The sequence below is a fragment of the Bombus impatiens genome, unplaced genomic scaffold (assembly GCF_000188095.3).
Source record: "Bombus impatiens unplaced genomic scaffold, BIMP_2.2 scf_0317, whole genome shotgun sequence".
In the NCBI taxonomy this organism is placed as follows: domain Eukaryota; kingdom Metazoa; phylum Arthropoda; class Insecta; order Hymenoptera; family Apidae; genus Bombus; species Bombus impatiens.
The window spans coordinates 787,795-802,248 of NT_176736.1; the positions used below are offsets into that span (position 1 = coordinate 787,795).

The 14,454-nt window shown below is 34.0% G+C and overlaps 2 protein-coding genes and 2 long non-coding RNA genes across 6 annotated transcripts in view; 2 read left to right on the top strand and 2 right to left on the bottom strand.

Annotated features, from left to right (window-relative positions):
- Positions 1 to 181: 181 nt before the first annotated feature.
- Positions 182 to 2,552, bottom strand: LOC100741140 (protein odr-4 homolog). 2 transcript variants are annotated; one of them, XM_012384992.3, is made up of 8 exons: positions 2,401 to 2,552; positions 2,214 to 2,323; positions 1,768 to 1,950; positions 1,473 to 1,675; positions 1,052 to 1,403; positions 769 to 982; positions 520 to 702; positions 182 to 438 (listed from the first exon to the last, which is right to left on the bottom strand). In XM_012384992.3, the coding sequence occupies exons 2-8, from the start codon at positions 2,307 to 2,309 to the stop codon at positions 281 to 283; spliced, it is 1,389 nt and encodes a 462-aa protein (XP_012240415.1). In that variant the 5' UTR covers positions 2,310 to 2,323; positions 2,401 to 2,552; the 3' UTR covers positions 182 to 280. The 2 variants fall into 2 exon arrangements, with proteins under 2 accessions (XP_012240415.1, XP_003489168.1); XM_003489120.4 differs by having other exon boundaries at positions 2,214 to 2,402.
- Positions 2,553 to 3,913: 1,361 nt separating this feature from the next.
- LOC100743668 (cell growth regulator with RING finger domain protein 1) overlaps positions 3,914 to 14,454 on the bottom strand; it is a 43,576-nt gene continuing 33,035 nt past the window's right edge. The window contains exons 3-6 of one of the 2 annotated variants that reach the window (XM_003488974.4): positions 7,007 to 7,178; positions 6,730 to 6,871; positions 6,312 to 6,419; positions 3,914 to 5,920 (exon numbers count right to left, since the gene is read on the bottom strand). In XM_003488974.4, coding sequence (XP_003489022.1) covers positions 5,468 to 5,920; positions 6,312 to 6,419; positions 6,730 to 6,871; positions 7,007 to 7,178 — 875 coding nt within the window. In that variant the 3' untranslated portion in view covers positions 3,914 to 5,467. The remainder of the gene's footprint in view (positions 5,921 to 6,311; positions 6,420 to 6,729; positions 6,872 to 7,006; positions 7,179 to 14,454) is intronic. The other variant, XM_012384980.3, reaches the window with a different exon arrangement.
- LOC112212769 lies at positions 7,963 to 8,536 on the top strand. Its single transcript, XR_002946580.2, has 2 exons — positions 7,963 to 8,310; positions 8,430 to 8,536. It is a non-coding gene; the product is annotated as an uncharacterized LOC112212769 (long non-coding RNA).
- LOC112212768 lies at positions 8,892 to 9,545 on the top strand. Its single transcript, XR_002946579.2, has 3 exons — positions 8,892 to 8,924; positions 9,033 to 9,212; positions 9,294 to 9,545. It is a non-coding gene; the product is annotated as an uncharacterized LOC112212768 (long non-coding RNA).

Below are 14,454 nucleotides of genomic sequence, written 5' to 3' on the forward strand. Positions count from 1 at the left end.
TAAAATTATTGATACAGTGTTATTTTTTGTAAATATTTTCAATTATACATAACTTATAATGTAGGTTAATAATTTAATACTTTTACACAATAATTTGCAGACAATGCGACCGATTGAAGTCTATATGCATAAATATATCATCATGTTAAAGCAAATGCTGTTTTTATTTATTATCGTTTTCTTTTGTACTCCCAACATCACGATGATTTGTGTTAAAAAAATGTACATATATTATATTTTACATATTATAGTAAAATATAAATTCGTTCTTTTATAAATATTAATAAAGCTTTTGTATTATGATAGCAAAAATTACGATTAAAACTGCAATACTGAAACTTACAACGTATATTTTTGTTTGATAGTTTCCAGATGAATCTATATTAAGATCAACAGTTTTCACATCAATTTTATTTTGAGAATAGAATTCTGTAGGATCTGTTAAAAAAAAATTTTATGTTAGTACACATACATATATATAAATACATATAATCTTTCAATCAAGCATGTAATACTTACCAGCTTCAAATTCAATGTCTTTTTGAACATTACTTTCCTGAACCTCTAAGTCTAGGAGTTCTTGCAACGATAAAAGAGCTTCTTGAGGTCCCTCACCAGGAAATAGGTAGTCTGACAATGTTACTTTACTTTCAGGCAATGCTATTAATACTCTTCTTGGAGGTTCGTGTAACGTTATATTTTCTGAGAAAGTAATGAAATGAACAATTTTGTATAACTATTTAATTTCTTATATGGTGAAATAGATACCTTCTGGAGATCCATTTTCTTCTTCAATCAAACTATCCCAATGCATTTCTAATCTACTTGCTAATGACCTTATTATGTCTTGCTTTATTGCAGCATTAGCTTCTTCGACATTTGCTTTTTGATGGACGAAAGTTCTACTTACTAATTGTCCAATCAAACGTATAGATGCATTGCATGGTGTTATCCTCACATCTGAGTTAAGATTCTTTTCATGCTAATAATTCACAAGATAAACTGTTATATTTATTTATATTACTATATATTATTAAAGACAAGTACTTACACATGGAATATATAAATTAATTTGAATTGATCGGTCATTATTATTTTTTTCATTATTTCTACAATTTCTTTCATCTTTCTTGTTTTTACTAATTAGCTCTAATCTATCATCTGGGGATCGAACTTCTCCTTCAATTACAATAAGGGAAGATTCAATGATATCTGACACACTCTTTAAAATATCTTGTAGTTGTTTTTTAAGAGTTTCTGGATCTTTATTAGCAGCAATGAGAAATAGACGATCAAAATCAATAAGTGCCTCAAGTTGATGCCAGTTGGTTGCTTTAGCTTGAAATTTCCAATCTACTGGTTTTAATATTTCATTACGGATTTCTATAGATTTACAAGTGTATCTAAAAAAAATAATAGAAAGTTAAATAATGATGAAAAGTAATTGTTAAATATATTACAATATATCATACTTTTGTGTAACACTATTTAAATATAAGATAAGATGTTCTTCATTATTATCCCCACATAAATATTTATTACATGATAAATTTTTTTGCATTGTTGTAAGGACAGATTTTAGTTTTTGTACATTATTATTATTATGTGAAATATCCTCTGGACCAACAATAAACGTTCCAAGGACACGCATTCCACCAGGTAACATTCTAGTAACCTGTAAACAACAATATTAAAGATCCTTTCTTTTTATGATTCTATATTTTAATTACATTTATTTGATATATTTAAAATGAAAAAAATACATACATGTTTAGCATGATCTGCAACCCAACTCTCTGGTATATCTTTTACTGCTTTAATGTGGTTTTCAGTAGCAGTATTTTGTTCAGATTTTGTTGTGGAACTAAGCAATGTTTCTTCCACTACGTTTTTACCAAGGGGTGGTGGTGTCTTTGCTAAGTGCACAATATAATCTTTTTGACCAGCACTCTGTAATATCAATCATAATTTATGTTGGATGATATAAAATGAAATCATTGAAACTTTAACAATATTCCAACCTTTCATCTAAAGCAACAATTCTAAAATGAACATAAGTTAAATAAAATTGTATGTATTTCGACAAAAATTCTATAAAAATGTACCATTTATATTTATTGAAATGATTTAAGAGTGTCTGTTAAGAAGTACATATGTCAGGACAAGTGACAAGAGCAGAGATGACGTGAAATTGGAACATACAAAAATCGAACCTGTCCCACAATTAGTCCTATCGTGTATTCATCTGGTTTTGCTAGTGACGTCAAATAATTATGAAGACGTTGTTCTGCATATACAGTTCGGCCCATTGCTTTTGATGTTTCTGTAAACACGTAAATTGTATCACAGCCTACTATGTTAACGTTACCAGTGTTATCACTAGTTGTACAGCGTACAAACCATTGACTAAGAATAGGATAGACTATGCATGCAATTCAAAAGAGTGTTCCACAGGCCCTGGTTCGAGCTACACAAGCTACGTAGCCTCTCATGGCATTTTATTATCACATGCGACATTATCGGTTCAGTATAGAATAAGATACCAACGCTACTGAAATGGTAAGAATTATAATTAATGATATTATAGGGTGGAGAGGTAGGAGAAGAAGAGGAAAATGAATTATTTGTTAATAAACCAATGTTGGAATATACAAGAGTACTGTTAAGATTCTCTGATAATGAGGATTCGGTAGAATGGCTAATGATTGAACGGTAGATAAATTGCGAAGGACAAATTGAGGAAAATCTAAGGAAAATTTTCCGAGAAATAAAATTGGAAAATAAATGTGCTCAGCCGTTGAAAGAAAATAAAGATTTGATATTTTCGTTTCATCTTCACAATCTTCCTCCTGTTTTTTTGTCATTATTTCACTGGATGCCAAATGAGAGGTGTCGTCTGTATTTAATATAATTTGAAATGTTCATCTTAATATAATCCTCTTAACTTTAACAATATCAAAATTCATAGAATTAATAAATTTGCACCAGTAACGAAAGTAAGATGGATAAAAAGCATGGTTAGTTACGGGGTTACACAATTTAGCCGTTACGTGTTCATGTCTTTACATCTTATCAATAGTCAATTGTTTTTTCTATTTTTATTGTTTTTGTAAATGAACATGCATGTAAAACATATACCAGAGATACATATGTTTTATCAAAAATATTATTCACTGTTCGTCGATCTATTATTAAAACATTGATATTTAGGTTTTACCATAACAAAAACATTATCCCGAAAAAAGTAAATTTAATGTTTAAATCTACACATTATCGTGTGTAAAAAATATATTAAAGTCACTGCACCATTCCACTGATCCGTTATCGTTTGAAAGTGAATATTTTCTTTTTTCTCTAAAAAAATATAGTAAACTATTTATTTCTCCTTCTTAGGCAACTTACCATTAATTTCATTATTGCGCGATTTTGTCATTCTCATACTTGTCTAGCTCGGATAGAGAAGTAGATATGAAGTTTTTCATAGAACTGTACAATTAAATAGGTTCTTGTTTATGCTAGTGTCCAACTAAACAGAGTAGATCCCTAACTTAAAACTTAAATATATAGGTTCTTATGTATGCTAAATTGCAATCAAACAAGGCAGATCCCTAATTTTATAGGTTCTTGTATATGCTAATGCTCGTTCCTTTTAATACTTGGCTGCATGGTGCAGCACCTGTACTGTGAAATAACTAGAACTACGTGCGTAAACACTCATTTCATCTCTGACTATATATATCGCAAATATCCGCGATAATGCGAAGAAAGTCCAAGATTGATAATTGCTTTTCTTAAACATCTAGGACAAATATTAAACAATTAATAAATTATTCTATTTTTTAATAGTTATATTTCTATATTTAGAAATGTAACTCTCGTTGTCAGGATGCATGCGTTCATGAACAATAGGGCATGACAGCATGAATACGCTTTATTAAATAAATTATATACAGGTTCTCTCACATACAGACATTGTCGCATTATCAAAATGCTACATACTTACTAAATAAAATATAAATTATAATACGAAAAGATCTTCGACTACAATAACATTGACTTTAGAGGCCTTTACTGCTGAATCAACATGTCTAATCCCAAATACTCTCGTTCTTTCACATATTGAGGCTTGCAATTATATCTTATTATCATAAGTAAATAATTTTTTTAAATATAATCTTGCTGATTCTGTTGTCATAAAAAAAATTTTGTTTAAAGAAATTTTATGAAATTTTGATTTCATTGCAAAGCCCGAGTAAGAGAGTATCATCATTCTTTATGCAAGTGCCAAAAAGATATAAAAAAGGCTAACGTATGTATCAAATGCGAAATCTGAAAATGATTTCATGTTCCTCTTTCGTACCAATTCCTTCTTCTTTGTTGTGTCCCCCATCCAGGACTCTTTCATATATCTGGTTTATAATAATAGATATTATTAGAATTATCACAGTCTGTGTATTTACAGTTTAAACGTTAACGTAATATCCTTCTTAAATTAATTTAGCAGCGTTCTTTTTTCGTGTGATGTTGTTTTGAAAAGAACCTTAGGGGAATTAGCTCTATCGTTGTGCATGGACGGCAGAGCATTACGGAAGAGAAAAAATATCTTCAATTTGTATAAGATAAAAAGAGAAATAGGGAAAGAATACTTCAAAGGCATGCATATCGGAACTAATGTTTCTATAGCTACTGGATAAATCTGCGTATCGTATGAAATAATATCAATAACTTAATTATTAATTACATCTTAAAGTTGGACATGTCTTATTTGTATCTTGTATTTACACCTTAAATATTTATACAACGTTACGCGATAAAAATCTGAAACGTTTTTCTGTACTTCTTCTTTTTTATCAAACATTTTCCGTTTTGTTTTCTATATATTTGGACGTTAACAAATTATCCATTTTTTTTAAATTCCTCAATCATTGAAGATCATTCAAACGCCCAACAGAGTAATATATTCTATTTAACTTATACGGCAGAGACATACAATTAATAAAAATAGAAGAGATACGATAACTTTCTGAAAATTATACAAGTAACGAACTGAGGGAATCATAAATTATCACAACTATGACTCACTCATGCTCATTTAACTCTCCATAAAACTTTCATCAAGAAAAAAAGATATCAATATCTCACGAGTCCAAAGATGATAATTCTGTTCAGAAATTTCATTTTCTTGTACTTGTAATATCTCCGTTCTTCCTACTGTTTTCCATATGAATTAATGCCCTGCCTATCTTTCTCAGATTTCTTCCTTAAAAGAAATTTGTAATGATCTTATTCAAGGACTTCCCTCTCATCAAACTTCGATTCAATTCACAGGAATTAAAGACTCCAAATAAACTATTCTCCAACCAAAATGTACAACTTTCTCAAGCAGTTGGATAAACAAATGACAATCATTCCGTTTTATCGTATTCTGCACGCTGTACATTTTAAACATTTTAGAATACCAAGTATTCTATCGTGCGAATCCAAGAAAATCTGTGAGTCTATCGTTCCAATCGTGAAGCCAGTGAGTGGGTCCATGGCTCGGTTGCCTCTGTTTGCAGGGATTGATCTCTGACTCCAAGGGCATGTATTCTTCGCCCCTGATGCAGAAATAACTCTTTATCGGGCTTCTACACATTGGACACCGATCTAGTTTGCCAAAGCAGGATGCGCAGATACAAGTATGTCTGCAAGGCAACAGAGCACGCGAAAGAGGAAAGTATTGGCAAACGACGCAGAGTTGTTCTCCGGCAGTGTTCCATAACGATCCCTCGGGATCGCCGGTCCCGGAGGCAACCAATGCGCCTCTAGTCGAGCTACCGTTGTTGTTACAAGGTTCTGCGAGGGCTAGAGCTGAGCCTAGACCCGAAGACACGTCTCCTTCATCATAGTTCGTCGAGTTACCGGTAGCTAGGTATAGTTGCTGCAACAGAAATAGTTTTATCAGTACAGAATTTAATTTGTGCTTGAGATAGAAATATGGTGTGTCTCATAAAACTATGAAACCACCGTAAAATCTTCAATCTTTATATAGGTATCAGATACCAGATACAATACAAGAAAATGATTAAAAAATTGATTAGTTAGTGATAAGTTATCGTTACAATTTTATTTTATTATATTCTAAACTCAACTTTTGTGCAATAAAATGTTCTGTTATACTTATATACACTGTTATAGAACAAGTATAAACTAGTTCTTTGAAGAAAATTATTTCTTATCACGTTAACATATAAAAGTATATAATGCAATATATAAAACTTGGAAGTTTTCGAGTGGTTTTCCTGATGTTGAATTTGAATATAGAGACTTACCTTAAGACAAGACAACTGGCCATTTGCCTGTTTTAGATATTGCGCCAAGATCGAGGTTGGTAAAGTGCACACGCTGTCTTTGATGTGGACAACGTTTACCAGAGCCACCTTGCAAGGAAAACAAAACCGAATAAGCTAATGCAGTTGTAGTATTTGTATTTAAATGTCCGTTTGGTTTAATAGAAAACCGAGTTTAATTAATGGCAATAAGATTGTAATCGAGTCACGCAACGCTTGTTATATTTCGACAATATACATTAAAGTAGTTGCTCCTTTGCATTTCATTTTCAGTTATACGTTATTTTCCGCATTACAATTATCATTGTATTTACAGAATTTAAATCGTTTCACAAAAGTTCTACGATAAATTAGCAATTGAGATGACCGATGCTTTTGTAAAAACTCAAAAGATACCCACGGTCTCGTCTGGATGAGGATCTCCATTATCCCTGCGAGTTAAGAAGATTACTAAAGGATAACAAAGTCTAGGTGGTGTCCCAAGTTCTAATTCTGGTGCCGGAAGCGACAATCTCAATGTTTCTTCCCCGTGTGGTTGTCTACTGTATTTCTCAATCAAGGAATTATCAGTGGTACCATTAACGGTAATGTTAATTACGATACAAATGTTTACAAATTACAAAAGATAATTAAAAAAAAAAAAGAATAAGAATTAAAATTATTTTATAAAAGGATACGTTTGTAGTGGTGTGAGATACTGCGCGTGACCTTGGAGAAGAGTGCTGTTCAAGGACGCGTCTCTAAGGGTGCTCCAAGGTTTCCAAAGCGCCAAGTGAAGTTCCCTTATACTGACGCCCCAAAGCGCCTGCAGAGAGTACTCGACTTGACTTGATATTTCGCATTCTACCTCTGTAACAAGAAAGTAAGAGGACATTTTAGTATTATACCTATATACAGGGTGATGTATCAATAATGTTACAAGATTTACAACTTGTTCATATAAAAGATATATTCTTATAAATAAAAAGATATTTACAGATCATTTGTTACTGTTACAGCGTGGAATCCTACCTTTTACTGACTAAATTTATAGTTCTATTGCTTTTAAATTTTCTCCTCGAGCATATCATCGTTAATTCGCGCAAATGATTATTATACGAGTAATACATTCATTACATTCTACGGTTACTAGATAATCATGGAAGATCATGGAAAATCATAAGCTAGTGGAATGACTATATAACTACTGAACGTTCGTTTTATTGTAACATAATAAGAGCTGAGAGTAACTTAAGAAAAGAGTTTCGCAGCGATATGTTAACCGTATTATTTCACATCGTGACGTTACTCAAAATGATTATGTAACAAGCCTACTTTCAACCTTTTTTTTCCCTCTCGTCTGGTTCCAAGATATCTCGGCCAACGGGGTTTCCAGGTCATGCGTGAGAGGACAAACCACAACGTACTTCCTGCAGGTCTAATTCTCGCGAATGCTCATTGTTCTCTGTGAAGGAGTACCTAGGAACCCTACTCGTTTCGTGGTTATTAGAGTACCATTTACGATCTCTGGTTCTACTATCTAGATCTCTTGTGTTTCAATATAATAATTGGCTGGCAGCTGCGTCATATCAGCCTTTCAAAGGCTGTACTAATCAACTGCATAAATTGAAAAATGGAGGAAAGTGATGTGAAGTTACGAGCGTTATCTTGGAATTCTTTATGCCATCTTCTTGCTTGTCGAGAAACTGATTGAAGAAAATCAAATCGAGAAAATTAATTCGAGACGATGACGAAACTATTTCGAAGCTTTAATCTTTTATCAATTAAATTTAGATTTAAAAGCGTACGAAAGTCGAGGCGTATAACATTCGAAACGCAACTATTTACAATAATTACACTGCTTATACGCGATATGGGATACGTTGAACTTTGCGAAGTGATAATGTGTATAACTATTCCTCGAATGAGTCATCGTACCACGTATCTCGAGAACGGCCTTTCTAAACTCTTTGACGTCAACTATAATTCTGAGCTCTAACAGGTAATATGTGTAGTATATCCATAAACCTTTCCGTCAACCTTGTCACACTTATCCATGCTAATAAAACGACAAGTAGATCTGTTTACCAAGCGAATTAACGAATCGTTGTGTTCGAGAAGAGAAAGAAATAATTGCAGGCGACGTTTCGTGGCGGAAAACGACGCAGGAAGCGGAGGATCATGACCTGAATCTCGTAATCTCGGGTCTTGGACCTCGAGTCACTTCTCAATTCGAGGTTCAAACAGGCAGACTAGCCAAAAATCCTCGTCGTTCGCGGAGAGGCTACCATCAAGGGGAGATTGTTTGGAGATCACGCGGGGCTGGTGTGAACGAAAGTGAAAGCTGTCAAGATGGATCGTCTAACGTGGTAGACTCCGACACAGACGAAGTATCAAATCGGCCATTCTACGAAGCCACGAAATAGTAGAACACAGAGTTCTTTTTTAGTCGCGCTTTGATCGAGTCTACGCGAGGTCTTGCAACAGAGTTCATCTTGAGACGATCAGTGATCCACAAACCGACGATCTGAAGGTTCAGATTAGTCGAGTTACCTGCATTTAAACTTGTGTTCATACGGGTACAAAGCATAGCAGAGCCATTCGTGTTAGCAGACAGTAAATATAAAAATAAAACTTTTACATCAACGCAACAATTCTAATGCAACTTGGATGCGCCGCAAGGTTCAGCTTATATTCTCATATATTTTTTTCTCCTATTGCCAGGTGATATGGCAAATGCAAAATTGCACAATTTCGAGTTAAAGCATGGCTGGTCAAGCATAACTGGAGTGGTTGGCAAAGACTTAACACGTAGGCTGTGATAATGAGCTGCGCGATGTGGGTCAAACTTCATGAATGATATCCTAGAAGTTCTGAAGGGAACACGAGTCTGACTTTTGCAAGGTAGACTAGTATACCTGAAACGTTCGAAACTCTAGAATATTCTGTATAATCTGATATTAATCTGAATACTGAATGTTACAGTCTTGAGTTTAACAAAAAGCTCCAGACATCCGTCGAGTGCGTTCTTCGACATTAGAAATCCCAGAAATCTGATTTCTCGATTCTATCAAAGTTTGCAAACGAAGCTTCTCTTCGAAGAGCTTCATCCTGCATAGAGTCAATCCTAAGAAATGATTTAACGTAAGTCGAACTAAATTGAACTGTTGAATGTAAAAAGACCTCGGAATATGTAAGCTCTTTTTGTGCAAAACGCGTAAATAAAGTAAGAGCTTTAACTAACGTGCTCCTTAAATTTTATTTTCCTATATCTAAAATCGCCGACGCCACGGTAAATTTTGAGAATTGATATTGCCTTCAGAACGGAAATAGTCAATTTTTAAATAGAGATAGTTTTATTTTTTAACGATGTAATAAGATAACGAAGAATTGAAAATGGATAACTTGCAGAATAGTTATCTTCTTCTGCTATCAGATACGAGAAATATGTGCATCATTGTTGCGATTGTTTATAGAAAGCAAAATATTTATTGCGTTACGTATGGTGACATTTAAAATATGAAACTTACACCGTGCAAAGTTTAAAATAAGTTCACTACAGGCTCTAAAAGCTTACGGTTGACATTGAAGTTCTGTTTGTATTCAACAGTAGAATTGTCAATGACTGACCTATCTCGATCATGAGGATTCGCGAACCTTTCCGATCGTCGAATACAACATGATCGATTAGTCGAATGGTACATACAACGATGGAATGGATCGGTGAAAGGCCAGTCAGCCAACCAGATCAACTGCAATTGCACAGTATATTGCACTATGATCACCCACGGTTTGACAAAGTGAACACACATAAATCTCTTGCCATTCGGTAGGTGATAGTGGACCATGTACCGACAATATAGCTATTTATTTTTGACAAAATTGGTTTTTCATAGGGGCAAAATTTAATGATAATCTAAGTTTCAAGTGTTTGATTTATAGGACTGTAATTAACCCGAATTCCAAAGTACAGTTCAGTGGTTCGGTTTCGTGGCACGAAATTCTTTCGTATCTTCCTCGCAATCTATATTTTCATTTTCTAATTGAAGTCGGTTTTCGTTAAATAGTTATCGAAGAAGTCTGCGTTCGAAGTTGGTCGCTTAGAAAATATTGGAAGCTCTACTTTACGTTGCTGGAAATTTTAAGCCTTGAAACTCTTTCGTATTTCCCATAGAATCTATATTTTCAATTTTCTAAGTGAAGTCGGTTTTTAATAAAATATTTATCGAGGAAGTTTGCGTTCAAAATTAATCCGTTAGAGAATGTTGCGAGTTTTACTTTACGTTATTACGAATTTAAAGAAACATGTTTGCTATTTTTTGCAGGAATCTTCGTGTTTACCATACTCGCGTTAATGGCTGAGTTTTTGCGTTACTGTACGACGATTGTAAAATAGGAATGGTACCAATTACAAGTGATATTAAAATTCTTAATATAAAGCTGTAATATAAATATAATATAAAGCCGCAATAATGTAAAATCAGTATATATAATATATAATACAATTAATGTCCAGTTCAATAAACTGCTACGCGGAGAAAAAGGAACAAAAGCGACTGTTCCATAAAGCCGACTGAATTATGATGATAACAGCCAGCGTGGAATAGTCGATTATCAAATGTCATTGCATAATCAGAACAAACCCACTAATCCGTTCGCTTGGTTGCACCGTTGCACCAGCTACTCGTGGAAATCGGACCATTTTGCGTGCACATACCCGTCTCTTTCGTTCACGGGGCAAACAGAACGTACAGTGCAATGGTAGCTGAGCACGAATGCGATTACCGTAACACCTACGTAACCTGGTGAAATTGTGAAATTACTTTTTCTTATCCATTTGCGGATTCCAAATAATAAAAATAGAATCGAAGGTCGGCGTTCCTTTATTTTAAGAGATAGTGAGAACGATGATAATTAAACAACCGCTAATTATAATCTTATCGATTGCTAATGAATTCGTACTGACGTGAATTAATTTTCATTTGTTTCCTTCCCCTTTCCTCTCGTTGTCACATATTTCTTCGATGGACACAAGCTCAAACGGAAATGGTGATTCACGAGACTTTCATGAATGAAACAATGATTATAAAATCGAGCGGAATACGGTAAGCAAAACAAAACGTTAATTCCTTTAAAGATATGTAGAAACGAAGATTCCCATGGACATTCTCGAAGTTGCTTCCTGATAAATCTCTTTATTGCGCGTTACAATTCAACGTTAGTCATATTAATCGATCTCGTGTCCACTTTAATTTCGAAATAAATTTGCTAATATTATCGACTATATCCCTTTATCCTATAGCAGTAAGATGGAAACCAGTATCTCCGCCTCTTTGTCTCGTCGATGGGTTGCTATGTGTCTCGAGTAATACTCGAGGCTTCTATCTCCCCTGTTTGAACTGTGACTCAACCACTCAGCCAGAGAATTCCAGGCAATGGCAACAAGAACGTACTTGCTCTTTCAAAGTCTGCTTTTTCTGCATGGTTTAGGCGCACAGTAAGGTCGAGCGATTTTTCGACGCTGTGTTCTCGCTACGTCATACATTTGTCTTCGTTGTTTTTAATTGGGAAAACAGAAGGAGACATACGACGCAGTGTCAAAAAGTCGCTCGTCACCACCGAACTTTAATTGCCTCGGGGAAAACACGACTTCCGAGAGATCGATCTCTTCTACAATTTTTTCATCGCGAATCACAAACTTGAATACTTAGACTGATACTTAAACTCGTGCCGAGAGCACTAGATTATCACTTCCTTCGCTAATGGAAAGTTTATAGAATATAGGCGATGGAGAGAACTGATCATCATAACCGGATTTCAAACGCAGTGAAATTTGCATCATGTACTAAATATTATACTGAGTACTCTATTTTAAATACTTTATGTATACATATATCTTTTTAGTTAGTAAAAATACAGTGTCTAACTTTTCCCTGATTATTGCTTCATTGCAAGAAACGATAAGAGATCAAGGTTTATCTAATTTTTGTAGAACGATGAATCCAAATACCAACCTTTTGCCGATCAGCACTGACCGTCTACACACTGACCTTGACTTACTTAGAAATCTAATAGATAAAAGTGAATTCTTCAGTTAAGTCAAGATATATACCAAGTTAGTCATCATCACTGCAGATACAGTGAAGTTCATCCCACCGTACCAACTACGCTATTTTTATCAAACGTACATATATACAAATCTAAAACTTGGGATCATTTCACGAACATATCTATGTATGTATAAGCGATAATAGCAGATTATTTCGATTCTTGAGATTATAATATCGGTTGTAATAATAATAATAATATCTACCATAATACGTTACCTATACATGTTCAATTATAATTGAGAACTCCATCGAAGTTAATTCTTTAGTCTGTAAAGAATGAAACAAGAGTCATGTAATTGTGATACTAAAGCAACGATACTTTCAGAAAATGGACTTAATCAATTTAGCTTCTGATATTGCGTGACGTAATTGATATATAGCGTCAATTCATTGTTGTTGCCCGCTACATACATAACGATAAGAAACATAAGATCGGGCGTAAAAATCTACTCGAAGCGCACGTTCGATTAGAACAGAAAAGAACGCGTGATATATCAGGGTAAATATATCCGCAGAAACAGAAAGGCCTACATAAATGGCATATGATCGTTTCTATCGACCTTGATTGTTCTACGCCCAGAGAGTCACGTACGACAAGCCGGGTTTTTCTTGTTATTCCATTTTATACAAGATGTTGGTACGCTACGACTAGTAGCATTCTTCGTATCGTTTTGCTCGGGCGATCGCAACAACACGGAGAAACCGATCCAAAACCGGCGACTGGCGATCGGTCATATGTACGTGTAATAGTTCCTAGCCTTGAGCAAACGATGTCGAAATCCTCTCGTGGAATAAGCCGGCTGCTGAACACGCAACCGCGCTTCAATCATGTCCGGTCGCCGCGGAAACTGGAGGCATTACTCCACAAAAATGATAGATTATAGTTAGCCAGAGATACTGGAGGATTACGGAGAAAGGCAGTATCTGTCTATGTTAGAAGCATATTCGTTGAAGCATATTATACGGATAAAGTAGCGTACAATAAGGAAAAACAGTTATGAAAATAATGAGATATATCTGATCGTTAGACTACGGATTTTTATGCATCCGTGGGAATTTAAAGATGAAAAAATAAATAGAATGCACGCTCGGTACAAAAATAAGTAACTAACCAAAGTACAATATTTTTTATATTATTAATAGGTGAAACAAATTTGCGAGTAGATTCACTGACTAGAGTACAAATTTACGACTAGACTACAAAACAAATAAGTTTGTATAAATATCCATAGTCTGGTACATAATTATGCTTCTATTTCAATAAAACTCAACATCATAGTTGTGCCAAGAAAGATCTTAAACCTTTGTCGACCAACAGGCTTGGCTAGTAGTAATGTCAAATAATCGATTTGAGGCAGCTCGATGATAATTTTTAGAGAATACTGAGCAATTAAGTGTATTGTAAGAATGGTGAATCAATTAAGAGGATGTAAATGGGATGTTTATGGATGCTAAGAGGATTATTATAATTTAATCGTATTTTTTAAATGTCGATAAGACTGATTAAGATATAATTAAATATCCTATAATCTTCTTAGAAGGTAAATCTATTTTATAGTTAAGATATCTTGTATTTTATTCTCATCTGTTTATCTTTCAACATTGCACTGCATTTTGGTGGATCGATGGTCTGAGTCGAGATTCAATTCAAGTAGCTTTATTTTTGGTATTTTAAGAGGTCTTGGATACTTGAGTTAAGATTTCCTTTCTGTAGATTTGTTTCTGCGATTTTACTCGGCCATGCTCGGTTAATGGAACTTTCTATTGCAATAGATTTATTACGAAAGTATGATATTATTCGTCCTTGAATTAACAGGTATGATATTATTAGTATCAGTAGAAGGCGATGTTGCAGAAAAAGAAAAGAGATCGGTGCATATGCAGAAGTTCTGAGGCATTTGAAAATCTGTAAATATGTCAAAGACTAATTTTAATAATTCGAGCAAAAAATTGTCTATCTCTTCCAAATACTACGTTAATTCTTTATCAAGAAAAACAGATCAAAATAATGCAATCGAATTATTTCAATTTGAATT

Bases quoted from the DNA above. Each gene is read 5' to 3' on its own strand.
- LOC100741140 (XM_012384992.3), bottom strand. From the start codon at position 2,309: ATGGGCCGAACTGTATATGCAGAACAACGTCTTCATAATTATTTGACG. The intron at 1,404-1,472 runs GTATGATATATT...TATTTTTTTTAG, and splicing joins TTAAATAGTGTTACACAAAA to ATACACTTGTAAATCTATAG. The intron at 703-768 runs GTATCTATTTCA...TTACTTTCTCAG, and splicing joins AGAAAATGGATCTCCAGAAG to AAAATATAACGTTACACGAA.